The 24,929-nt window shown below is 51.9% G+C and overlaps 4 protein-coding genes across 5 annotated transcripts; all 4 read left to right on the top strand.

The window, feature by feature from the left end:
* Positions 1–289: 289 nt before the first annotated feature.
* Positions 290–1,200, top strand: G0S2 (G0/G1 switch 2). Its single transcript, XM_052698274.1, has 2 exons — positions 290–405; positions 595–1,200. Exon 2 carries the CDS (start codon positions 626–628, stop codon positions 926–928), a length of 303 nt encoding a protein of 100 aa, XP_052554234.1. The 5' UTR covers positions 290–405; positions 595–625; the 3' UTR covers positions 929–1,200.
* A 4,292-nt stretch (positions 1,201–5,492) lies between these two features.
* Positions 5,493–10,155, top strand: LOC128088034 (11-beta-hydroxysteroid dehydrogenase 1-like). Of its 2 annotated transcripts, XM_052698130.1 has the most exons (6): positions 5,497–5,933; positions 6,476–6,606; positions 7,126–7,237; positions 7,872–8,057; positions 8,725–8,868; positions 9,552–10,155. In XM_052698130.1, the coding sequence occupies exons 1-6, from the start codon at positions 5,846–5,848 to the stop codon at positions 9,770–9,772; spliced, it is 882 nt and encodes a 293-aa protein (XP_052554090.1). In that variant the 5' UTR covers positions 5,497–5,845; the 3' UTR covers positions 9,773–10,155. The 2 variants fall into 2 exon arrangements, with proteins under 2 accessions (XP_052554091.1, XP_052554090.1); XM_052698131.1 differs by lacking the exon at positions 8,725–8,868 and having other exon boundaries at positions 5,493–5,933.
* A 1,037-nt stretch (positions 10,156–11,192) lies between these two features.
* Positions 11,193–14,086, top strand: LOC128088033 (11-beta-hydroxysteroid dehydrogenase 1-like). Its single transcript, XM_052698129.1, has 6 exons — positions 11,193–11,392; positions 11,799–11,929; positions 12,217–12,328; positions 12,437–12,622; positions 12,956–13,099; positions 13,176–14,086. The coding sequence occupies exons 1-6, from the start codon at positions 11,305–11,307 to the stop codon at positions 13,418–13,420; spliced, it is 906 nt and encodes a 301-aa protein (XP_052554089.1). The 5' UTR covers positions 11,193–11,304; the 3' UTR covers positions 13,421–14,086.
* A 101-nt stretch (positions 14,087–14,187) lies between these two features.
* TRAF3IP3 (TRAF3 interacting protein 3) lies at positions 14,188–24,518 on the top strand. The gene is made up of 17 exons (XM_052698134.1): positions 14,188–14,618; positions 14,762–14,895; positions 15,743–15,991; positions 17,012–17,126; positions 17,295–17,346; positions 17,511–17,535; positions 17,680–17,709; positions 17,796–17,891; positions 20,692–20,763; positions 21,025–21,165; positions 21,380–21,517; positions 21,669–21,804; positions 22,051–22,113; positions 22,192–22,251; positions 22,797–22,945; positions 23,840–24,112; positions 24,276–24,518. The coding sequence occupies exons 3-17, from the start codon at positions 15,758–15,760 to the stop codon at positions 24,357–24,359; spliced, it is 1,668 nt and encodes a 555-aa protein (XP_052554094.1). The 5' UTR covers positions 14,188–14,618; positions 14,762–14,895; positions 15,743–15,757; the 3' UTR covers positions 24,360–24,518.
* Positions 24,519–24,929: the final 411 nt, after the last annotated feature.

Raw genomic sequence — 24,929 nt, 5'->3', positions numbered from 1 at the left:
TGATACTACTTGAACCCCCCCCCCCAAGCACTGACTCGGTAAACCTGTATAATATACAACCTAAGCACGCTGCTTACAGAAGCAACCACAGAGCAGCGCTCACAGAAGCCCTCCTGCTGTGAAACGAGACCGGAGGGGAGGGAAAAGTTTTGCAGATTAAAAAAATAAAGGTTTTTTTACGCTGTCCAGGACCGCAGCCAATGCCGGGGGGAGGAAGAATGCGGGGGGTGGAGGGGGGCAGCTCGTGCTTTCAGTGCCCGCCCCCCCCGGCACCGCCCGCCCTCGGTGCCGATATAAGGCGGCTGCAGCGGGCAGCGGGCAGAGCCGGGCGGAGCTGCGGGCAGCGCAGTGCGGGCTGAGAGAGCTGAGAACCGCAACGGCACCGCAACCGCAGGGCGGCCTCGGGTAAGGGGGAGGGCAGGGAGCGGTGCTGGGACGGCGCGGGGTGCGGGCCCGATCCTGATCCCGACCCCGATCCTTAAGGCAGCCTCTGGCAAAAGCCAGAAATCTCCATTTGAACGAAATCGCGGTGTCTGCGACGGAGAGGAGCGCTGAGCTACACTAACGTGCCCCTCTCTTGCTCTCCTCTCGCAGAACGGAGCTCTTGCTACGCTGCTGTGCAGAGATGGAAACCATGCACGAGCTGATCCCCTTTGCTAAAGAGATGCTCAGCCAGAAGCCCAACAGGAAGATGGTGAAGCTGTACATGCTGGGCAGCGTGCTGGCGTTCTTCGGTGTGGTCATCGGTCTGGTGGAGGCAGTGTGCAGCCCTTTCACCTCCGAAGAGAGGATAGAGGAGGAGGAGAAGAGACCGACCCCATCTCGAGAGCCAGCTCTCCCTCAGAAGCAGGAGGATTTGGTGTTGGAGCAGAGCAAGAAACTGTCAACGGTGCAGCGGGGGATGGTGACCAGGCAGCACGCATCCTAAGGGACCCACTGCTCCCCCGAGCACACGGCTCTGCTGCCCCGATGTCCCAGTGATGATGGTTCCAGTGAGAAGGGCGAAGGTTTGGCTGAATGAGGAGACTGCAAAGTGCAGGACTTGAAAGAAAGGAACGGTTTTATTTGCTGCTGTGCAGCAGTAGGAAAAAATACCTTTTGTTGGTATAAAAATGTGCAAGATGCACGGCGTGGTTTCTTATTTTTACTACAGATGCGTTTTACAACGTTTTGCAAAATCAATAAATATTTTATATGGTACCAGTGCTCTCTAGCTGCGTTCATTTCATGGACAGGATGAGTTTTGTTTGTGCTCTGCAGGAGCCTCCGGTCCCTTCATGAATGGCTGTGGCCAGTAAACCAACCCTCTCCATAGAACTCCTTCCCCTGGTCCAGCAGCTCATGGCAGAGTGTTGGAGTTGCCCGACTCCAAAAATGCTGCTGCCTTCCAAAAATGGGTCACTGTGTGGGGAGGAGTTGGCTCACAAGCCACGTTCCCAAAGCTGGAGGTGGGGATCTTCCTTCCGGGGTTATCTGAGTTTGATGGCATAGATTCAGGGCTCTGCCGTGTCCACGTGCACCCAGAGCTGCTGAAAAACCTGTCTGTCCCCCACAGATCTCTACCAGGCTATGGGCACAGCTAAAAGCAATGCTCTGCTTTGGTTGGGATCCTTCCTGAGCCTGGCACTTGATTGTGGAGAACAGTGTTTGCTCCCCATGTCACAAATGGAAAAGCTGCTGCATGGGCAGACGCAGCAGCACAGTGAGAATGGTAGAAACAGGGATCTGAGTGCTGTCAGCATCCTTAGAGAGCAGAGCCTTCATCTGTTCGAAACCTTCCCAGGGTTAGTTCTGAGCACTACAGATTCTTGCTGTGTCACTAATGTTAAACTTTGCAGAAAACTGCAGCTTAAAGATTCTGACCATGCTACAAAGCAGCAGAAAAATCATCCTTGACAAGCAGGGAAGGGGGAGAAAATCCCTCTGTTTGCTCAATGCCAAAGGCAGTGGTGCAAGGAGAGGGGCATGCACAGAAACTAGGAGCTAAAAGCAAACAGTTGTTACAAACTGCAGGAGGGGCTGGAAAACAAAGCAGCACTGCCTGACAGCCACAACAAACACACAGATCCTCCCAGAGCTGTGAGTCAGGATTAAAATCCAGACAGAATCCACACACAGAGCTTCTTGTCAGGCTTTGAACCAAGAGCAAAGTACCTTTTCTTTGAGGGGAAAAAAAAGAACAGAGTCCAGTTTAAGAAAAAAAACAACCAAAAAAGGCCTTGGAGAATGATTTGATTTGGGCTTTAACCAAACCCTTTGGCTTTTGGTGAGGCGGAGTGATCGCAGCACCAATGGGAATTTGGAGGCAAAGAGGGGCAGAGGGTCGCAGCCTGCAGCACCCCGAGGCCAGGCTCCATGGTGGAGCACGTTGTGTGTCCCCACAGCACAGCCAGCATGACGGCAAGGGTCAGCCCCAGCTGAGGATCACGTCTGTCCCACAGTGCTGGGCTTCACCCCGTGCTGCTGGCACACTGCAGCCCCGTCCCACTGCACCCCGTCCCACTGCCGCCTCTCTGCCATTATCCAGTCATGGGTTTATGAGCTTAAAGCAAAGAGGTTTGTGGCACAATCAAAATAGCTGCTCCTAAGGCAGCTCACGGGATTAGACAGCTAAAGAGCCGCGCCAGCGGTGCTGCAGCCAACTCGGTAAATCCACATCCTGCTTCTCTGCCTCCTATCTCACGAGTTGCCCCCCAGTCCGTGGGGCTGAGCCGTGTGCTGCCACTTCTGCAACAGTGCCTTGGGCTTCAGCTGGGGCTGTAAATCAGGTGAGCATCGATGGCTGATGCACAACGAGTGTATAAGGTCCTATTTCAACTATATGGTGACAAACAGAAAAACTGAAAGGAAGGCAGCTTTATTTGAATACAGTGAATATTTGAATACAGTGAGGTGACGGAGCACTGGAACAGGCTGCCCAGGGAGGTGGTGGAGTCTCCTTCTCTGGAGATGTTCAAGATCTGCCTGGATGCCGACCTGTGCAACCTGCTGTAGGGAACTGCTTTGGCAGGGGGTTGGACTCGATGAGCTCTGGAGGTCCCTTCCAACCCCTACAATTCTGTGATTCTGTAAAACTCAGTGTGCCTGGGGGTTTGGTAGCCCGTTAACATCACTGTAACTGTGATCAACGGCAGACTTGCCAAATGTCCCAGTCCTTGTCCCACAGCAAACCCCTCCAACAAGGCAGCTTCCAGCCCCATCCCTGAGCCCCCACCCTGATACCCAATGGCACAACCCCCCCATACAGCACCTGCCACAACCACGTGCCATCAGCAAAACGCATCCACGTGGACCAGGTGCGAATTGCAGGAGGCAATTGTGACTGGGATACACTGGGGAGTAACCAGGCAGGGTGTGTGCTGCACAGCCAGTGCTGCGAGGACATCTGAGGCAAGCACAGGGAGCATCTGAGGCTGAGTTAAAGCCATGCAGTGAGGGATAAGCTCTCGAGGAGAGCCACGCGTTGCCCAAGGTGCAGCACATCGCTGGAGCCACCCAGGGTCAATTTCTATTGCTCTGCTTCCTTAAGGACCTGTCTGAATGCAGTTCGCTCTGACCTGTAGATCAGGTGCATTAAGTCCTCGGGCAAATTGCAGCTGGCACAAGATCTGACACCTCTCTGCCTCTGCCAACCTGGCAGCACAGCCACAGAGATCTGATTTCAGCTCAGGCCCTCGTGGCAGAGCTGGGCACCAGGAACGCAGCAGCCCTCCTGCCCAGGCCGTTGGCTTCAAGGGCATGAGTTGAATGTCTTCGGCACGCTCGCCTGCTATTTGGAGTGTGGGCTCTGCATGTTTTGAGAGCTGCCAGGCTAAATTTAGGGGCCCAGATAAGGATATTAGCCTCTCCTACACAGCAGCAAGGGCATCAGGAACATGGAGAGTGGCCAAGGCACAGGGCAGCCAAAGCAATGCATAGAGGCAGAAACTCCTCATTTGGTCACACAGGAAAAAAATAAATGCAGTGCTTAGAAACGGCCCAAACTGGACAGGATTTACTCTAAAACAGCAGTGAGTGCAAGCACAAAGTCAAACCAAACTATCCCACAGTCACCACAGCACGTAATGAGGGCACCCCTGTCTGTAAAGAAAGACCTGCATTCATGGTAAAGAATGCTGGGAGAGCAGAGTATGAGTATGAGACATCCTCATGTCTACAAGATAAAGGAAAATGAGGGGAAAAGATGAGGAAAATGAGGGGAAAAGTGCATCTTTAATAAAGATTTGCTAATGGGTTAAAAACAGCCAAATATCCTTCAAAAAGGAGAACAAAAAGCTGTATTCTAGTTCCTGCCAAATGCCTCTGTGTCCCCACGGTGCATGCAGGAGCCTGCCTCAATCCCAGTGCTGGAAAACACTGGCTGCAAGGGGCTGGGTGATGCAGGAGGGACATGCAGCAGGAGGGAGTAGGCAGGAGGATTCAGGTGGAGCTGCTCCCCTTGCAGTGACCCCTATGAGGATCTGGCAGCAGCGCAGCCAGGAGCAGCTCCATGGGCTGAATTCAGCTCCTGGGATCAGAAAATGCCTCCACAGCCTCCCTGCCCTCCTCTCACTTTCTTCACTCCCCGCCCTCCAGAAGAGGTTAAAAACAAGTTCTTAAGCAAAACAAACCCAGAAAAAGCTCTGAGTGGGAGTGAGGCGCAGCGATGCCAGGTGATGGGGAGGGAGGGAAAAATCCCCATGGGCAGCAGAGCACAGCTGGGGTGGGGGCTCTGCAGCATCCGCACCAAGGCTGGCAGCTATTGCTTCCCACAACATCCTCATGCTATGTAATAACAACAGATTACAACAGCAGCTCTCCCCACTCGCAGGACGGATGAGGCAGGGCTGAGGGATTTGTTTTCTCAAGCCCAGCAGTGAGATGAGTGCCCTGTGATCACAACCCGAGTTCAAAGCAAAGGGACTCAGGAAGGGGCAGAGCTTCTGCAGCGCTGTTATGGGACCAAATGTGGGCGAAGTGATTCTTATCAGGAGAAAGTTGGGTCTGAAGTAAAAGAGCAGAACTGGGAGCAGCGAAGGCTGCGGGGAGCACACGGTGCCCACCTCGTGCAGCAGTGTCAGAGCTCTGCAGGGCAGCTCCCAGCCCTCTCCCACACCATCAGTGGCACTGGGTTTGCTGCTGCCTGGACATAGCAAAGGAGCGGATGTGACATGTTTTTCCCTTGGACTGCATTCACTTACAAATAACAGCAAAGCTCCCGCAGCGCTCCAAGCAGGCAGCACGAGGACTGTGACTTCTCTGCAAAAAAACACAACTCTCAGTGCTTGGCTGCAGGATTCTCGGTGCTCCCCTTGGAGCTGGGGGTGCAGCCACGAGGGGGTTCAGCTCAGCCCTCTCAGGAGCAGGGTGAGGTGAAAAAGCAAATGCTGCCTCCGTGGTTTCCTCCCTGGGTGACTGAGAGAGGTGACTGCCCTGCGTGGAGGGTCCCATCCAGATGGGTGCTGCAGCTGCATGCATCCAGAGCCAGCGGGCATTAAAGAGGAGCCCCGGCCACCTGCAGCACTCTGCCTCTGATGTTCTCCGAGTGAAACTTGATGCTGTTCAGCAAGGACACACCTCTTCCAGGGTGTTGTGCAAAATTCTGCATTTTAACGTAGGGACAGGAAATATGAACAGAGCCGGGCAGAGCCCGCAGCAGCACCACTGGTTAGGCCACGGCTCCCCAGCTCCGTGGGAGCAGATTGAAGTGTTTGCTTCTCTCACCAACCCCACCGTGACTTCCCAGTGCTTTGGGAGCCACGGCTCCCGCACCAACAGGTTTTGAAGGATTGGCATTGCTGCTGCGTCCGGGAGCAGCTCAGCAGAGGCTGTTTTCCTCTTTTCTCTTCCTGCTCCATTTCCTACGATGGGTTTGTTGCAAAAGATTCTCATCCCCGTTTTAGGACTGGTTTTGGCCTTCTGTTTTTATTCGTCGAGGGAGAATTTCAAACCTGGTGAGTATCGCAGGGGAATCTGTCCTGATGCAAAATATTAAAAGCCACATTTGAGCGTTTGGCACGGAGATGTGCAGAGGTTGGACCAAGCCTTTGTGGCAGGGCTGAGGATGGAGCGCAGTTTTAGCAGAGATCTGGGCTCTAATGGAAGAAGCAACACGCAGCTCCCGGGGGAGCAGGGAGGCAGGGGCTCCTGAAGCACTTTGCATTCAAGTGCAAACTAACTAACTAAGGTTGCATTTTAAGTTCTGCAGCATGCACTGATGGCGTGTTTTTCATTGCAGAATAGCTGGGGTGTTTGTAAGTTGCGTCCTGATGTGTGAAAAGCTGCTGAAGGAGCCAAGAACTGTGCTGTTGTGGTCAGTTCAAGCTGCAGCTGCTCCTGGGTACAGCATTTCCAGGGGAGGGAAGAGGATGAGCGGGACAGAGCACGAAGATCTGCATTCGTCTTGCCATTCGCTTCTACTTGAAGGCATTAGGGGGCTTTATTTTCTCTTCAAATAGGGTTTGGATAAATTAAACTCCTGTGCCTTGGTCCCCAGAGATGCTGAAAGGGAAGCGTGTGATCGTCACCGGAGCGAGCACCGGCATCGGGGAGCAGATGGCGTATCACCTGGCACGGATGGGAGCCCACGTCCTGGTCACGGCGCGGACGGAGGCCAAGCTGCAGCAAGTAAATGGCAAGCTGGGCACTCACACATGCACACACAGACACAGGGAGGCCAACCTCACATTGCAGGTATATACGTAAATACGGTTGCATGGAACTGCAGCGGCACAGAGAGCAGATGCGTGCAGTTCTGCTCACGGGTGTGCAAAGTTACGCTCTCCAGAGCTCCTGCATGCACAGAAATGGGCCTCCTGCAGGCACACACTGCACGCCCTGTATGTTTGAATTGCTCGGCGAAGTACACGTCTGCATATGCACAGACTGCAGCCACACACACCCTCATTCCACTGCAGTGATCTATCAGCTCCCGCTTAACCTACACACACAATTCCAGCACAGACCGCACTGATGAAGAGCCAAACGGCCTCGGGCCATGCATTCACCAAAGGAATAAACTTCAAAGGGAGCCCGAGAGATTCAGAGGCTCCCAGAAACCCTGCAGTGAGGTTTGGGGGGCTGAGGCGTGTTTTGGTGAGCGCAGCCCCCAGCTTGCAGGGCCTGATGCGCCGCGTTGCATCGCAGGTGGTGGAGAGGTGCCGGGCGCTGGGGGCCAGCTCAGCACGGCTGGTCAGCGGCAGCATGGAGGACATGGCCACCACCCGGCAGCTGGTGGAGGTGGCCGAGGCTGAACTGGGTATGTCTGCAGCTCCCCAGCACGCTGCTTTGTTGCTGTGCGCCACAAAAGCAAAAAGAAGTGGGGATGGGAAAAGGTTTCCCTTAATTCTGAGCCCTGCAGCTCAGCCTGCATCGCTCCAGCAGAGCCTAAACTGCCCTCTGGATTTCATCCCCGTGCCCTCGTAACATCCTGTCCTGATATCGCAATCCTGGGTTTCATCACTGCTGCTACCAGGGGTGAAGCCATGCAGCAGCTCACAGCTGCATTGCTGTTGTGGTCGTGGGTCATCACTGCAGAATGGCAGTGCTCAGCTCAATGCCGTGCCTCCCTCTCCCAAAATGAGCCCAGATAGCTCAGGAGCAATCTCCCTTTTGCAGTGTTATTTGTGTTTCAAACTGGGGAGGGAAAGGGACACAACAGCTCTCATCTGGGACGAGTTATTTGATTCCAGCATGTTTTCATTGGCAGCCACCATCCAGGCCATCCCAGCTCCAAAGATGGCAGGCCGCAGCTTTGACCCAAAAAAACCAACCCCAAGTGACACTGACCCCAAAACATTCTGGTTGCATTGGTTCTGCTGTCAAGAAAGGCTCCATCCTGCCCACAGCAGCCCCTTCCCACCCAAAACTAACGCCCGCTCCTCTGCTTCCAGGAGGCCTCGACATGCTGATTCTTAACCACGTTGGCAAGTCATACTTCAATTACTTTGATGGGGATGTTGGACACGTCCAGAAGCTCCTGAATATCAACTTCCTGAGCTATGTGGCCATGACAGTCTCTGCCCTGCCCATGCTGAAGCGGAGCGGGGGTAGCATCGTGGTGGTCTCCTCCATGGCAGGTGAGTGGGAGCGAGGTCTGGGACGTGGGATTCCATGGGTTGGTTTCTGTAAGAAACATTTGCACCTCAGAGGAGCCAGAACTACTTAACACTCCCAAAGCAACCACAGTTTCCAGGTCTTTTTCGCCTTTCTGATGCAATCCCACTGCCCCACCTGGTGATTAAATCCCACACCCAGCGGTGCAGCACAGAGCTCACGTAGCTCCAGTTCTGCAAAGAAAAGGGGAAACGCCGTCATTTCTCACTGCGCTGTTCCTCTGACAGCTCGTTGTGGTTTGCCAGGTCAAGATCCTGCAAATGTTTGCAGAGCCTTTTCTAATAAGTTTCTGCTAAGTCGGGAGATTAAATTAACAGCAGCTGCAGCCCCGGCACTGCTGGCTGCTGGGAATCAGCTCCACTCAGCACTCAGAGGCAGGAGATCAAACTTTGCTCCATGGCTGCTGCCTGTTGCTCACACCTGAGCAGAGCTGTGAGATGTGCTGCTGGACTTCAGACTGTGACAGAGCTGGAAGCTGACAGGACTGCTCTGCAGTCCTGCTGCTCAGGTGCCAGGGTGACGTTTCCCCTAACAGTAAACTCCCTTTGGCTAAAATCCTTTATCTGTTGAAGCAGAAACAGAGGCTGCTGCAGCTTTCCATGCTTTAATGGAACTTCACTCTGTATCCAGGTAAAGTTGGGTTTCCCTTTACGGTCCCTTACTCTGCAACTAAGTTTGCCCTGGATGGATTTTTCAGCTCCCTGAGGCAGGAATTCAGCATCCAGAGCGTTAACGTTTCCATCACACTCTGCATCCTTGGCTTCATTGACACTGGTAAGCTCCATCCGTGCCATCTGGCTGCCCAGGAACTGAGCATCACATGCCCAGCTTTGTGCCCTCCCCTCCTGTGCCCCCACCTCCAGTGCTGCTTTTCCTGCTGTAGTGGGAGCGAGTGCAGCATCACCTCTGCTCTCAGCAGGCTCCTACCTCTCTTCCACCAAAAAAAAAGACTCCAGACTGATTTGTTTCCCTGTGCTGTACTCAGGTAGGAGATTAGGACAAAGGTATTCTGAGGAAGAGCAGTCAGGCAGCAGCTCAGGCTGCGAAGTCACCATCCCTGGGGGTGTTTGGAGCCGTGGAGATGTGACACTTGGGGACAGAGTCACAGTGGGGGTGGTGGGGTTGAACTTGGGGATCTCAGAGCTCTTTTCCAACCATAATGACTCCGTGGTTCTATAAAAATCAGCCAATCAGTGCACAGGCTGGGACAGCCTAAAATTCAATGAGTTTCAGTGGAAGCACCGGCCGCACATCTCCCATTAATCTTATCCGATGCAGCGAGCGACAGGAGCGAAAGCAATGACGGGAGCGACTTGAAGCTGCTTCTGTTTTCCAGTGCACACACTACATTTAGCTGTAGGAACAGAGGCAGCTCCACAGCTCGCTCATCGCAGGCAAACCATCAAAAGGACAAGCAGAGGGCAGCCCTATTGAAACCTCTCTTGTCCCTCGACTAGAGAACGCCATGCGTGCGGCCGCCGACGTTCTCCTGATGTCCCCGGCTCCCAAAGAGGAATGCGCCCTGGAGATCATCAAAGGAGGAACCCTGCGTCAGCGCGAGGTCTATTACCGCTACGCATCCACCAAACTGCCGCTGCTGCTGCGGGATTGGGCCGCCGAACTGCTGGACCTGCTGGTGCGGCAGCGGTACCGACCCGAGCGGCTGCGGGCGGCCTGAGGGATGCCACCGCCGGGCCGACAGCCGCCTCTGCTGGCCGCAGCTGTGCTTGCAGCCCTCCCCCGTCAGTTAGTTTTAATAACCGCCTCGCCCCCGAGAGGAGCCGGCTGGGATCCCCGGCTGAGCTGCGGATTCCTGCAGGTGCGCCCTTCCTGCTTGGAAGCCGTCCTGATTGGAGCCTTTCCCCAAAGCTGGGGAAAGTAGTAACAAAGTGATTGTTAAGTGCAGCTTACTAACCTTGTTGTGTGCTCTGTGGATTTTTGTTGTTGTTTTGGTTTTAATCTCTTTTTCCATTACTAAACGCTGCTGCGAATGGGCATCGTTCCACGGACCCGCCTTTCTTTAATTATTGAATGCTGCAATAAACCATTATCTCATTGGAAGAGTAACAGTCTAGCTTGTTTTTCATTTAGCTTAAAGTCCAAGTTCAATGCAAATCCATTCAGCAAGTTAATCCTTCGGGGTACAGTCCCTTACACAGACATTAACTACAAAACGCCCCTGGACACACAGTGCTGCTTCGGTGTTGCCCTAAGCCATAAGCTCAGCACTAAGCACAGTGCTCACTGAAGGCAAAACCTCAGCATGAGCCTGCAGTGATGTGACACAGCTCCCCTCACCCCAGCACTGATATCCGACCGGTGCTTCCATCCAAAATCACTGCCCACCCCTCCAATCGCTGCCTGCTGCAAGATGAAGTAAGAACCCCATCCCCAGGCCGCCCCCCAGGATCATTTTGCTCCTCACTATCTATGGGAAGCTGGAGCTGCACTTCTGTTCTCCTTATCTTGACACCCATTGTGTACAGAGCAGGTTTTGCCCTTTAAATTTCTCTTTGGGAAAATTATTTGCGAGGCAGTTTGCCTTTTGCCCAGGCAGGTGCTCAGCAGTGACACAGAACACCTGTGAAAGTGAAGATCTTCATTATTCACCTCATGGCTCTTTAAGTGTCTTTCACAGTCTGCCTCATTGGATTCCTCAAGAGAGAGTGCAATTTTGTGGGTCTAAGAGCCACACAGGAGCTGTCAGCACTGTGCCAATGGTGATGTTACAGAGCATAAGCCAAAAACAGCAGCAGGGCCAGCCCTGTTCTGCCCAATATCTGTATGACCCTGCATCTCAGTGGTCAGCGCTGACCAACAAACGCTCGTGGCACCAGAGAGGAAGGGAAAATTGGGCTCAGTTTTAGATATGAAGTGGAAGAGAGAAAGCTGAGAGGTCTGAAAGGGGGGACACGGGTGTCCCAGCCCCACCAGCAGTCACCAAACAACAAACCCACATCTCCATCAGGCAGCAGCTTCCCAGGGTGGCCTCAGAAAATACCCTGGACATTGATAGGAGGAGAAGGGTGCAAAGAGTCAGCCCAAAGTCCAGCACAACGCCCTCTATTAGGTTAATGTTTGCTAAACTGCAGGGAGCACAAAAGGAATAGGATCGAATATAGAAGAATAGCAGACCTGCAGGGATCAGCTCAGAGCAGCCACTGCTCTCCTCGGCCGTGCGTCTGCTCCAACCCGAGCGCTGGCAGAGGGATGGGGCTGCTCCTGAAGGTTCTCATCCCCTTGTTGGGGCTGGGGCTGGCCGTGTATTTTTACTCAGGACATGGGAATTTCAGCGAAGGTAAGTCATTGAAAATGCACGCTTAGCAGCAGGCAGCCGGGCTGCTGCCCAGCCCGCACCACCCGGGGGCATCCAAAGCAGCTGAAAAGCAGAGCGGAGGAGGTGCACAAGAGGTGGGAGCCCTCCTCGCCACTCAGGAGCAGCTCATGGGGTGGTGTGTGGGTCTGCCAGGCTCGCATTCTTACTCTGAGCAAACGGATTTGTTTTGGAGACACGCAGTTTACCGCTGTAAATATTTATTCATTTTCTTTGTCAACTCCTGCCAAATGCAGAGCAGCTCCACGCTGGGCTGGAGCCTGGCTGGGGGCTGCAGCAGCAGCAGCTGCATCCTGCAGCAGCACAAAGGAGCCGTGCACGAGGGTGTGGTACAGGCTGTGCACAGCCCTGAGCTCTGCATCCCCTCCAGAGATGCTCCGGGGAAAGAGAGTGATCGTGACAGGAGCCAGCAGTGGCATTGGGGAGCAGATGGCGTATCACCTGGCACGCATGGGAGCCCACATCCTGGTCACGGCGCGGACGGAGGCCAAGCTGCAGAAGGTGGGCAGCAGGCACTGTGAGCATGGCTGCAATGCAGACACCCCGCGGGCAGGCAGGAGCTCAGCTATCCACCTATCCTATGTTCACAAGGATGCTAGATTCCAAGCAGGCTCCTCAGCACACCACCATAAATTGTATTTTCAGTGCTGACAGCACAGCATTTCTTCCCCCATGGAATTCACCTATTGCAGAGGAAACGTCCCTCTGAGCAACATCCCCCCAGCAAAGGGAGAAGGGTTGCCAGCCACCCCCAACACCTCGACCAGTGCCTCTCTCACTGTCCCCAGGTAGTGGATAAGTGCCTGGATCTGGGTGCTGCATCTGCCCGCTATGTGAGCGGCTCCATGGAGAGCACAGCCTTTGCTGAGGAGGTGGTGAAAGAGGCTGAGATCACATGGGGTGCGTAACAAGCGCCCAAACCCTGTGCTACATTTTGGGGCCACCACAACAGAGCCTGAGGCTGAGGCCTGTTGCTGGCTGCAAACATCCAACACACTCTGCTTCCAGGAGGCCTTGACATGCTCATCCTGAACCACATCGGCCACAGCTTTTTTGACTTCTTCAACGGGGATGTGGATCACGTGCGAAAGGTGATGGAGACCAACTTCCTCAGCTACGTGGCCATGACCGTGTCTGCCCTGCCCATGCTGAAGGAGAGCGAGGGCAGCATTGTGGTGATTTCCTCTGTGGCAGGTGAGCACATGAGTGCCCGTCTCTCCCTGCCTCGTGCCTTTCCTACTCATCTCCGTGCATGCATTGCAATCAGTGCAATTCTGCAGGCTTACCTGCGTGACCACACGTTATACACACATTTGCCATACACAGGTACATATGCAGGAAAACGAGAACAGTGCAGCCCACAACAAAGCCTGCTGAGCTTTAAACGTTTCTTTCCTTCCCTAAAGCATTTAAGATAGGTTGCTCACGCTACAACATTGCAGCTATAGGAAAGGCAGGGGCAGGCAGAGCCATGCAGCCCCGCACCCACCCAGCACAGGTGAGCTCTGACCCTGCGCCTCTGTCCAGGTAAAGTTGGCTTACCCTTCACTGCTCCCTACTCTGCGACTAAGTTTGCCTTGGAAGGATTTTTCAGCTCCTTGAGGCATGAATTCATCATAGAAAACGTCAACGTTTCCATCACGCTCTGCATCCTGGGCTATATTAACACAGGTAAGCTCAGCAGCACCGAGGCTCACGGATAAAAACGTGGACCTGGTGCAACGCAGCTGTCCTTCTGTCACTGCAGAGAACGCGGTGCAGACGGTCTCACACGTCATTAAGGGAACACCAGCACCCAAGGAGGAGTGTGCACTGGAGATCATCCGGAGCGGGGCCCTGCGTCAGCACGAGCTGCACTACCCTGCCAGCAGCGTGACCCCAACACTGCTGCTGAGGGACTTTGCCCCTGACTTCCTGGGTGGCCTCATCAGGAGCAACTACCAGGTGGAAAACATCAAGAAAGCACCGCAGCCCCAGGGCTCGGGGCATTAGCACAGCTCTGAGCGGCCAACACTTCCCCATGGGCAGTGGTGCCTCCAGAAAAGCCCACCTCAAAGCAGTGCTGGGGCCATTTCTGAAGGCGGCGTGGCTGGGAACTGTCTGCACAACACTGGGCACTGGGAGCCTATGACACAACATAAAAATGTTTATTTATGCTGCCCGTAAATGGCTCCTCGCAGGCAGTGGGGGTCCCCAAAAGGGCTCTGCAAGGCCAGAATTAGGAGCAGGCTGGGGGATGCAGGCAGCACCCAGAGCCCAACTGCTCAGTGTGCTTTGCTGCATCTCCCCCACATCCCTCCAAATGGAGGAGTCAGTCAAAAAGTTATGGATATGGAAGGCACCGGACCTGTAGAACACAGCCTTGTGCTTCTGAAGGAAAGATGGTGGGATTCTGATTGGCACTACATGAAGATCTGCAGTGACCCAGTTGCAATTAAATATTTTAAATAATAATAATAAAATTATTTAGACTGGAGACTCACGGAAGAGGATTATAAAGCAGAACTGCATACTTACAAAGCTCCGAGCTCCTTCTGAGAAGGGATTTGGGCCAACCTCCATCAACCAACCAGCAAAGACAAACAGAGGATCCTCACGCTACAGTGGTTTTTGCCTGTACCCTTACTTCCGAGCAATAAATCGTACATTACTCTGTGGTATCTCTGGTTTGAGTTTTGTTCCTCTTCCACTGGAGTATGCGCAGAACCCCTCTCAGCACAGAGCTGCTTAAACCCACCCCATGATTTGCATTAACGCAGCTTTCACTTCTCTAAGACCTTAATGAATTTCTGCCATTCGTGACCTCTCCTGAAACACACTTTTTTTCCCTCCTTTTCAATCTGCGAGAAGCCTTACAATAATAGCATTACTCCCTGGATTTCCTTACCCCCAAAGCAACCCGGAGTGATTCGGTCACCCAGTGCTGCTGGAGCCCCAGGACCAGTGCTCTGATAAGGGAGGCAGTTGCAGGGACAGGCAGTGGGAGCTGCTGGCACCCCAAGATAACCCCTAACCTCAACGCTGCGCGAGCAGGACAGGAACCAGGGCTCAGGCTGCGGCCCCAACGCTTCCTGTTCGACAGAAAGAAACACAGTGAGGCAGCAGCAGCACGAAGCTGTGGGCACCCAGAGGACACAGTGTTTGTGCCCTGCAGCCCCGCGCTCACCCAGCTGCACCGAGGCACAGCCAGGTAAGTGCCTGCAGCCCTGCAGCTCCAGCGCTGCCCTCTCACCACGCTGCTTCTTCCCCTTCTTCCACCCCTCTGTGATGGGCACAGGGAGGCGGTAACATGAACCAGCATGAAACGTTTCTTGTTGTTTGTTTCCCTCGAAGCAAGAAACGTTAACAGGTTGAAAAGCAAAGCTAAAGGACACGGTTGGTAATTAGAGAGGGTAACTTCAGGCAGTGGCAGAAGGACACAAGGTATTCTCTCACCAAGAAGGCCTCAACGCTTTGCTCAGCTCGGGGTGAGTAACGGACCGCGTGTTTCCTTAAGCCTTACCTTGGTTTACAACAACTTCTGGTTAACTAAAGTGCTGCAAAGAGGCCTGAGGGACGGCCAGGTGGGCAACGGGGCTCCAGAGGGTGAGTGAGCTATGGATGGGAACAGCAGAGTCATTGTGGTAAGGATAATAAGACGTGGAAATAACCTGCTCAGCCTCTCGTAGCCCCAAACCCCTTCTGCTGGAACCACCAGCACAATCACCAAAAAGTAGAACGCTGCTGGAATCGCTCAGTAAGCATTGGGTAAAATTAGAGATGCTTTGGAAGCTGTTGGAAGCTTCAGAATGGCATATTCAGACAAACACAGAGCACAGGAGTGCTGACCATCTCTCGGAAGCACCAGATCACCTGGCCCCGTGGTTTGCAGGGGCTTCCCCTGCCCAGTGCAGGAGCAGCATGCTGGTTGGTGGCACATCCAGACCAAAGGAGAGGCTCACTGTAAACTAACAAGCATAGTAGTGTTATATACATAAATGGGTTTTTACTTGCTCGCATTTTTTCCCCCCTGTTAAACTCAATGACCTCCTAATTGCTTGAGACAGAATGAGACCAACAAAGTTTTGCTGTCTTTTTTTTTTTTTGACAAAGAAACTCACCCTGCAGATGCACATGGTGCAATAGCGCAGGTGCTCAGCCGCCCACCTGGTTTCAGGCCACAGAATATCCCCAAATACAGAGCAGAGGAGGAATTTGTGCGGGTCGCAGCACCCACCCCAACAAGCAGCGAGCGCAGGGTGGGATGGGTGATGAGCACACTGAGCTCACAGACAGCACATCTCCATAACCACCACCAGCCCCTGGTTTTAGCAGGACGGGGGTCTCGCCATGATCAGCCCCCCAGAACGGACCCGGCCGCGGCGTGCAGGCGAGAGCTACGAGGAGAAGTGCGAGCGGCGGCAGGAGACGCGCGAGGCCTTGCGGCGCCGTGGCCACACACACAGCGCCCGGCGGCCGGGCCGCAGCGAGGAGCAGCCACAGAGCCCACGGCAGAGAGAGTTCCTGCGCAGGAGGAACCTTGGCAGCACCGCCGGGGAGCTCAGTTCATCCGTCCTGCTCCAGGTAATGCTTCACCTCCACCGCGTCGGGGCCCCGATGTGCAAAGCGGCCGCATTTGTTTATGGGCTGCCACAGCCGAGGGCAAAGTGTGTCACCTCCCTCGCAACGTGTTCCTTCCTGTTTGCTAAGCTAAATGTGAACCAAATGGAGAGCTGCTGCTGTTCCTCCAAGTGCAACCCCTTGTCCTGTCTGCTAAATTAGTTTTGCACTTCTGTAATTACTTCTCCCCTCCCTCCCCCCCCCCCCCCCGAGAACTGCACTGTAAACAACCAGGTTCCTTCCATCACCTTCCCTGCTAGCAGGAACAAAGATCATAAAATTGCTCAGGTTGGAAAAGACCTTAAAGATCATCAAGCCCAATCGCAAGCTAACCATACTACCCTAATTCTAACCACCCTCTGCTAAATCATGCCCCCTGAGCACTGCATCCAAACGGCTTTTAAACACACCCAGGGATGATGGGAAGACAAGGGGGAATGGTCTTAAACTGAGACAGGGGAGGTTTAGGTTGGATATTAGGAAGAAGTTTTTCACCCAGAGGGTGGTGAGGCACTGGAACAGGTTGCCCAAGGAGCTGTGGATGCCCCATCCCTGCAGGCATTCGAGGCCAGGCTGGATGTGGCTCTGGGCAGCCTGGGCTGCTGGTTGGTGACCTGCACACAGTAGGGGGTTGGAACTGGATGAGCATTGTGCTCCTTTGCAACCCAGGCCATTCTATGATCCTATGATTGTATGGTGATGTGTTTGATGCTCTGCTCCCCACTGCCTGCCCTGTGCTGCCCAGCTAACAGGAACATGGAGCCTCAGATCTGCAGAAAGATGCAATGCAAAACACCCAGCAGACAAACAGATTGCCTTCTAGATTTGCATCCTGTGCAAAATCAATAGCAGATCCCATGGGAACAACCGTGCTCTCAGCATCACCTCACTATTCTTCCTCCACCAAAGGCACAAAGCTGGACCCAGCTGCTGCCCTCTGCCCCTTGTTTCACAGACCCTGACATGAGCCATTTCTCATTGCAGCGCCCATGGAGTCACCCCGTGTGCCCATCCACACTCGCCCCACTTGGGCTCAGCAGTCCTACAGGCATTTTGGCTGAAGCCATCCCTGGGCCACGCACCTCTGTGAGCACCCGAGGTAGGTGAGGGGCACTCAATGGCCCTTCTTCCCCTGAGCACCACAGCATCACATCCCCACTGCTCCTGGCTACAGCTGCTCCTCCTCAGCACTGCTCAGCAGAGCTCAGCACATGCACAGAGAGGAGCTTTATGGCCCCAGGTGCATCCTTTCACTTTATTTTCACAGGAACTCAGACTCCTGCAAGCACGAGGGTGAAGGACTCAGGCCAACAGACAGAGTAAGCTCTGCTCCCCTAGGCACAACCCAGCCATGCCCACTCCCTGCTGCCATAACACACAGCCTGCAGACAACTGCACTGTGCCCACAAGGAGAGAGCTGGGCTCTGGGATGCTGTAAGGGCTTGCATTCACCTCACAAGTGTGCCTTCTTTTTCCATTTCAGCTGTGGAAATACAGTTTTCAATAAGGTAAGCAATATACACATGATATACAGCCCTGTCCCCACTGTTGCCTCCAGCTGATTTCACAGCATTTGAATGCTGTAGCCCATTTGTTATTTGTTTGTGAACTGAAACAACTCTATGGTCTGAAATACTTCCTCTTTCCTGCAGGAAATCATGCAGCTCTCTGGTTATCTGAAGGTAGGCACCAGGCACCACGAGCAGCCCTGGAGCAAGAACAACCATACATTATTATCATGATCAGACCAAGGGCTGCTTCCCCACAGGAGGCCCTGCACCGTGAGCTGCTGCTGAAGCAGAAGATGGTGATCCTGCAGGAGCTGCTCGCCACACTGCTGCACGCCTCTGAGAAGTCCTGGCAGGTACAGGCAGCTGGGGGCTTTGCCATGGGGCAGGGACAGACAGACCACGTAACCACAGTCCCATGGAGCTCGCTTTTCTGTGTCTCAGTATAGCACTTTGGAGATGCTACACATGCAGCACTGTCTGCAAAACAAAGTGCTTCTTTTCTCGTCTCCACTTTCTGTTTAGGGCAAGTTGAACACAAGATCAGAGAGAAATTGAGAGGATGTATGCTTGAAATTTTTCCCTCTGTCCTTATCAGGAGGTAAAGTGGAGGCAATGCATTTTAGGGCTCATTCTTTAGGGACATAGGAAGCGTTTTATGCAGGGTTGTTAAATCAAACGTTAATAGAGAGTCCATCATACCATCAGAAAAAGGGTTTGAAAGTTCTGTTGGGGCACAAAAGCAGCGATAGGGTGAGAGAATGTAAAAAACAAGTGTTACATGTACTGTGGTTAGAAGCTTCCGCCTTCGCTTGCTTCTTCAAACATAATGCAGGAGGAAAAAACACCGACACGCTGCATGAAGTAGCCATGAAACCTCAGATTAGAAACAGGTGGGTGCACTTTGCTTCTTGCTGTCTCTGCTGCAGAAGGGAGGCTTCCCTCTGCCTTTCACTGGGGGCTACGAATTAAACAAATTCACTCACTGCTGGCACCACAGGCACAGAGCAAAGCAGGCAGCACCATGCTGGGAAGGGGCTGCTGTGGGTGGGTTTGGATGTCCCTTGTATGCTGTGGCAGCTTTAAATTCCTCTCAGTATTTGAGGTTTTAAAGACCTGGGGCTGCAGGTACACAGGTGATCTGGCAGCAACTCTTGAAGCGGTCAGAGTGATTTAAGGAGATGCTCACAGATGCTTCTAGTTTGAAAGAGCAGCTGCATGCCGTGCAGGAGGATGGGAGCATTGCAATGCTGTGGGGATCAGCCCCCTGGATCCTCCCATGGTTTTACCTCCAGGATGGAGACTCTCCTGCCACAGCTCTGACACTCAGCTCTTGTCTGTTGTAAAACTGATGGATTAAAAAGTACCAGCAGGCACAGAAAACACCGTCTTTCCTATGGCTGTTAAATTACTTTAGAGCTGTTCTCTTCTTAAAAATTATTTCTTTAATACATTTGCTTCCATTTCTACCTTCTAAAGTTGAACCCAATGCTTGGAAGTGCCTTACAGCCCCGTAGAATCTAAACTCTGTCACATCCCGTGCTTTACTGTGATTTCATGGACCCATTTTCCTGGCACAAGCATTGTGTTTGCGCAAAGTGGAAGCCCTCCAGAAAAAGCAGTTATTGCTTTACACCAGCTATTCCAAATGGCTCACCAAGGAGTATCGGAAACAGTTCATCAGCCACAGGACAACAACAGCTGCCAGACAGAAGAGTTTTAAAGTCACTGAAGTGGCAGTCGTGGAGAAACGCAGCAGCAGAGTTTTCAAGCAAAAAGTTTGGAGCTGCTCAGCCTGGTAACTTCAGAGTTGAGGATGAGGACTATCAAGGGCTCCAATCCAGCATCTACAAGAGTGGATGCTTTTTGAACCCATTAACCTCAGCCTTCTCCCCTACCTGGAGTTTTGCCCCTGGGCTCCTGCACCAGGACTCTGAGTGATGATCAAAAATCACCAGAGAGGAAAGACCATCCGACAGTGATAGCTGTAGGGTTTGGTTGCTGTGTGGTGGTTTGCTTTTTTTTTTTTTAAGCTGGCCCCTTTCATGTCAATAACCATCAGCACAAAGGCTTGGCCAGGATGAGCTCACGTAACTTTTCTGGTCAGAAGCACAACTACTTCTGCCTTCCCACGTATCTGCACAAACCCACTCGGTCTGGTAACAGGCAGTTTATTCCCTATAGGGAAATCTCAGCCCCGTATGTTCTTCTGCCAACTTATAAACTGCATCTCCATAAAAGCAGCCTGCCAGCACATTTCTGCTGTACAGCGTAGGAAGGGGCCGGTGCTCTGCTGCCCTGTACTCTGCACAGTGCACAACAACCATGAAACACCACTGCCCTCCTTTGTAAGCCTCCGCATACAGCAGAACAAATGAACCACAAAGGAAAGACAGGCATAATATTTCATATTTTAAAATGCTTTGCAATATGCCACCTACTTTCTAAGGGGACATAGCCCTGAGGCTATTTTTGTACTGACAACAGAACTGGGAAGCTTTATTCTTTGGGACTGTAAACTTATTCCTGTGCCAATTTAAACAGTGCTAAGACACCAGAGAGTCAGGTTTGGCTTGGGTCAGACAGCTCTTCCCCAAACATCAAGGAGCTGCTTATTCAAAAGCCCAGCTTCAAACACCAGCAAGCAGAAACAATAACGATGCTCTCAGTATCAGTAGTGAAAAAACAGCATATGTGAACTCTGCTAGAAATTGAATCTGAATTTGCATGCAGTCTGGTTTCACAAAACCTAAGGAAAAAGCCCAGCAAACACCAAGATGATAACAGGAAAAATGAATCCTTGTTGTCGTCATCCATCCTCCTGCCCGGTTGCTCAGTGTCACAATGCAGACCTGATCCGTTTCCCATGCAAGCTGCAGGATGAGAGCTCAGCACTGCAGGAGCCATCAGCTGGGACTCTCAGCCCTGTGGCCAGGCAGCAGTTCTACCTCAGGATCTCACATGTAAAGGTTTAACTTCCCCCACAACCCACTTATTCTGAGACTGAAGTCTTACTGGAACTCTAAGCACTGAAATACTTTGACCAAATTTAAACACAGTATTACAGAAGAAAATGAACAAAATACAAACTAACAGTGTTGGAGGCAGAATGTGTAAATCGTGATTGCATACACTGGTCCAATTGTTTTTCTCCAGGGTCAGCTGAACGAAGATAAACTCAAGTGTAAACTGAGGGCCCTGGAAAATCAGCTGCAGGCCTGCACCCAGGTAAGGTCTGATTGTCAGAGCAACAAGGAAGGCTGAAGAAAGGCATGAAAAACTGAATCATGTAATTGGGTCAGGTCTCAGTTTCTAGAGTAATCTGATTAGATACGGATCTGAAAAGTATTTTTCCTCTTTGCTGAAGCAATATTTCACAGCAAATTAGCAGTTGCATTTACACAGTGTGGATTTGCTAATACTCAGTCTTAGCAAGATTAGGAATATATCAGATAAAACCCCTCAAGCACTCTAATTCTTCCTTTATAGAGTTACTCAAAGGAGTGTGTGAAGAAGATCCTGATAGAGATGGAGGACCAGAAGCAGACCTATGAGCAGAAGGCAAAGGAGGCTCTGCAGAAAATGCTCGAGGACAAACTCCAGGCAGAGCAGCAGCTGCAAAACTCTCAGGTAAGAAACACGTTTGACACCTGGCTTTGCATCTCATCCAGCTCCTTTATTTCAGGGAAAGGCAACAACCAGTTTACTGTTTGTAAAGGTGCAAAATTACTTTTTTTTTTTTTTTTTTAATGCTACCACGCAAAGTCCAAAGGTAACGACAACCTGTGCTCATTTTATGCTGTTTTTAATAACCTGGAGCTGGGCTGATATCTGCTTCTCTTAGAGGTGCCTGGCTGCGGCGAGGGAGGACCTTGCCTTCTGGAAGGAGCACTACACCATGCTCAAATCCGAGTGGGCCCAGATGGCCAAGGCACACAGCGAGCTCAAGAGCAACCTTCACGCCCTGCAAAGCCAACTGCAGGTACATCAGACCCCCGTGGGAGCAGCGCCGTGGCCCAAGGGAGCCCATGTTTTCTGATTTGCAAACAGCCCACAGGCTGAGATCATTTCATACAAAAGCCCTTTGGTGAAGTTGCTGTTACTGCACACCCAGTCCTTGCTTCTCACCACAGCACACGGCTACAAGGAATGAGGAGCTCTGCCAGGCCCTGGACTTCCTGCAGCACGAGCATGCCGAGCTCCAGCAGCATGCTGACAGCCTGCAGCAGGACAACCAGCTCCAAGCCAAGCGTATCTGCAACATTGAAGGTACCACTCCTTCAGGGAAAGGCAGAAAGCAAGGACATAACCTGAAAGCCCTGGTTCTTGGAGCCTAGTACACCCAAAGCGATCTGTATCTGAATGTATTGCATAACCTCAGCTTACTGAGAGCCTTTGGTTTCCAAAGGGTCCCAAATTAAAGATTAAAAGGGTTTCAGAAAGAAGGGTGGAATGGGAAACTTCCATACCTGCATGCAGATATTTGCATGAACACTGGTTTTCTTATTATTTCAGGTAAATTGCAAAAAGAGCAAAATCAGAAGCTAATACTGGAGGCAACAATCAGCCACCTGCACAGTGAGTAACACAAAGAAGTACAATGTGAAAGCTCTGCATTACTGCTGTAGCAACAACAGCATCTTGTTTTGTCCTCAGACCTGATGCAGAACCAGACCAATGAGCAGAAAACACAGGAAGTGGTGGTGCAAAGGAAAGGTCAGCAAACTTTCTAGCTTCCACTTAAAGCTGCTCTAACTTGACATGGGAATGTCAGAAGTGACTCCAGGAGAGGAGAAGTCTGTATTTCTTTAGAATAAAGGATTATATTAAAGCTACACAAAACTAGTTACGATTCTATGATTATATTTTGGTAGTTAACATTAAAAGTTTATTTTTGAGGCAGATACTTTACAAAAAAATAAATGGTTTTCATTACAAGTTGTCTTTCAGTGGCTATGCCATTTCGAAAACAAAAATCAGCTTGTAGCTGCAATTACAGCTGTACTTCTGTACTTAAAGAAAGCAGTAAAAGAAACTTAAGCTCTTCCTCCCTTCCATTGCCACTCCCTTCCATTGGTAAGTGCTTGAAAACATTTCTCTAAAGACTATCAGCTTGCATCTACAGGAGAGGCAAGCCTATGATAACTGAGCTCCTCTCTGTACATAGCTTGCAAATATTATCTTCAAACTATGCTGAGTAGAGAAGCTACAAAACAAACTGGAGGTCAAGATGTGTTTCTCACCAGCAGCCTGTTTTCTAGATCAGGTTTTCACCATGCAGAACCCACCTCTCACTCCTGCCAAGGAAATGCAAAATGCAATGTCTGAGCATCCCAAGGAGAAGGCAGAAGAAAGCCTGAGGGATGAGATGCAGGAAAGGACATCCCAGCTTACAGCAAAGGAGAAAGAGGTGAGGAAGTCGCTGCTGGGACAGCAGCCATATCAGGGATTGAGATGCCTTTTAGGTGCTCTCAGGAGCATAGAAAAACAGCACATTAAAGCTCCTGGAGGCAGCCAGAGCTGCAGGCTGCACCTGGGATCCACCAAAAGGATTTACTCTGCTTTATTTCTGTTCTGATACCAGCCTTAGATGAAGCTCACAGTTTCTGCTGGCAGGGACAGGGCACCAAGCAGCCATGTCTAGAACCACTGCTTCAAACAAACCCATTTCTGTTCAAGGGAAAAAAGATAAAGCCACTCTTGAAGAGCCAAAGCCTTAGGCGTAAAAGAAGCATGGGAGGGAGAGGTAGGAAGGCTCATAAATAAATAACAACAGAAAAAACTCTGTAACATCTGACCAAAAAGCCCTCAGTTTTCTGACCTTCTGCAAGGTGCTTACCATATAAGCAATTATTTCAGGACAAAAAACCAGTAGCACAAACTTTTCTCTGCACACCAACAGTCTCACACATCTTACTGCAGAACTCATAACAGGGATTTATAAAAATAAGATCCATGACTTACCAGAGCTGAGGAACACACCAGGACCTGTTCCACTAACTCCTCCAGGACTGTGTCCACATCACCTGGGGAAGGGGCTTAGCTGAGTGTAATCACAGCAAAAGGGAACAGCTGTGGGTGCCAGCTGCATTGGCTCACAAAGAAGGACATGAACCCTGATGTTCCACCCCACATCTTTTTCCTGATTTGTATGTGGTCAGAAGAAGTGGTTATTTTTTTTTTCTTTCTTTTCTTTCACATAATGTGAAAGATGGTAGTAGAAGCAAGCAGATCACAGGATGGGAGCAGCCAGGGCACTGTCTGGGCCCCCACCTAACACTGAAACCTGCTCTATCCTGTGTAGGTATGTAAGGGCACGCGAGCAGCAGAAGGGGAAATCCCCCCTTGTCCCACTGCCCACATACAGGTGAAGCACCATAGCTGCTGCGGGAGCCCTGCCTGTTCTGGGGTGTCTGAAGTCACAGGACTCCCTCCTGCTGACCCCTGCCTCCATTCCCCCTCCTCCAAGTGCCAGGAGCTGCGTGCAGAGCTGGAGGCACTAAGTGAGGAGTACCGCTGCTGCCTGAGCTGCCTGCGCCAGTGCCGCCAGGAGCTCAACCAAAGCCAGATGGTGAAGGTGGGACCGACCCTCACCCCTTCCTTGTGGCAGCTGCACATCACCCTGGGAAACACTCCTTTATTTGGGGGCAGTGTGGAAGGATGAGCAGCATGCCTGTTAGGGATGGGAGAGAGGTTTCTTCTCCCCATCTCCTCCTGGTTACATTCGCTTCCTTTTGCAGAGACAACGCGGTAACTGGCTCCCTCTTCTGCTGGCAGTGATAGCAATAGCCACGGCTGCTGTGCTGGCCAGCTACAGACCATAAGCACCTCCTCAGTGACCTCCGTGCACAACTGACTCCTGACCTGCTGGCAGCAACCTGCCCTCACTGCGGTGCTTCTTCTGCCGCTCCTTGCCTGCTTCATACCCCAAGCTGGTCTCGGCCAGAAAAACTGACATGGCTCCAATAAATGTGGGGAGATCACCCTTCTCTTCCATGTGAGTTATTCTTTAACTGAGGGTTGCACTGCTTGGTCCCTGCACAAAGCCATTCAAATGGCATCTCTCGGACTCATGGGGGCAGCAAGGATCGTGTGTCCCATGCATTTGGGAGCCAAGCTGTGTGCATACAGAGAAACAACAATGCAATTCCCTTCATTTATCGTTTCAATGCATGGGAAATATTCCACCCTACACCATCTTATCCAGCAATAAAACTGCATACCACCCAAGCTGAGCACTCTTCACACCATCTGCTCAGCCATACCCCACCTTCCCTCATGGCCAAGCACCCTCAGCCATGTCTGCTTCTCTTTCATGTTCAGCACACTACTTTGGCAGAGCCAGGCTTTCCCACCCATCAGAGCTGTGCAGGCTTTATGGCAGCGCTTGTCCC

Source organism: Tympanuchus pallidicinctus, unplaced genomic scaffold, assembly GCF_026119805.1.
Source record: "Tympanuchus pallidicinctus isolate F22 unplaced genomic scaffold, pur_lepc_1.0 scaffold32, whole genome shotgun sequence".
In the NCBI taxonomy this organism is placed as follows: domain Eukaryota; kingdom Metazoa; phylum Chordata; class Aves; order Galliformes; family Phasianidae; genus Tympanuchus; species Tympanuchus pallidicinctus.
This window is presented reverse-complemented; position numbering and strand designations above follow the sequence as displayed.

Bases quoted from the DNA above. Each gene is read 5' to 3' on its own strand.
- G0S2 (XM_052698274.1), top strand. From the start codon at position 626: ATGGAAACCATGCACGAGCTGATCCCCTTTGCTAAAGAGATGCTCAGC.
- LOC128088034 (XM_052698130.1), top strand. From the start codon at position 5,846: ATGGGTTTGTTGCAAAAGATTCTCATCCCCGTTTTAGGACTGGTTTTG. The intron at 7,238-7,871 runs GTATGTCTGCAG...CTCTGCTTCCAG, and splicing joins GGTGGCCGAGGCTGAACTGG to GAGGCCTCGACATGCTGATT. The intron at 8,869-9,551 runs GTAAGCTCCATC...TCCCTCGACTAG, and splicing joins CCTTGGCTTCATTGACACTG to AGAACGCCATGCGTGCGGCC.
- LOC128088033 (XM_052698129.1), top strand. From the start codon at position 11,305: ATGGGGCTGCTCCTGAAGGTTCTCATCCCCTTGTTGGGGCTGGGGCTG. The intron at 12,329-12,436 runs GTGCGTAACAAG...CTCTGCTTCCAG, and splicing joins AGAGGCTGAGATCACATGGG to GAGGCCTTGACATGCTCATC. The intron at 13,100-13,175 runs GTAAGCTCAGCA...CTGTCACTGCAG, and splicing joins CCTGGGCTATATTAACACAG to AGAACGCGGTGCAGACGGTC.
- TRAF3IP3 (XM_052698134.1), top strand. From the start codon at position 15,758: ATGATCAGCCCCCCAGAACGGACCCGGCCGCGGCGTGCAGGCGAGAGC. The intron at 22,252-22,796 runs GTCAGCAAACTT...CCTGTTTTCTAG, and splicing joins AGTGGTGGTGCAAAGGAAAG to ATCAGGTTTTCACCATGCAG. The intron at 24,113-24,275 runs GTGGGACCGACC...TTCCTTTTGCAG, and splicing joins ACCAAAGCCAGATGGTGAAG to AGACAACGCGGTAACTGGCT.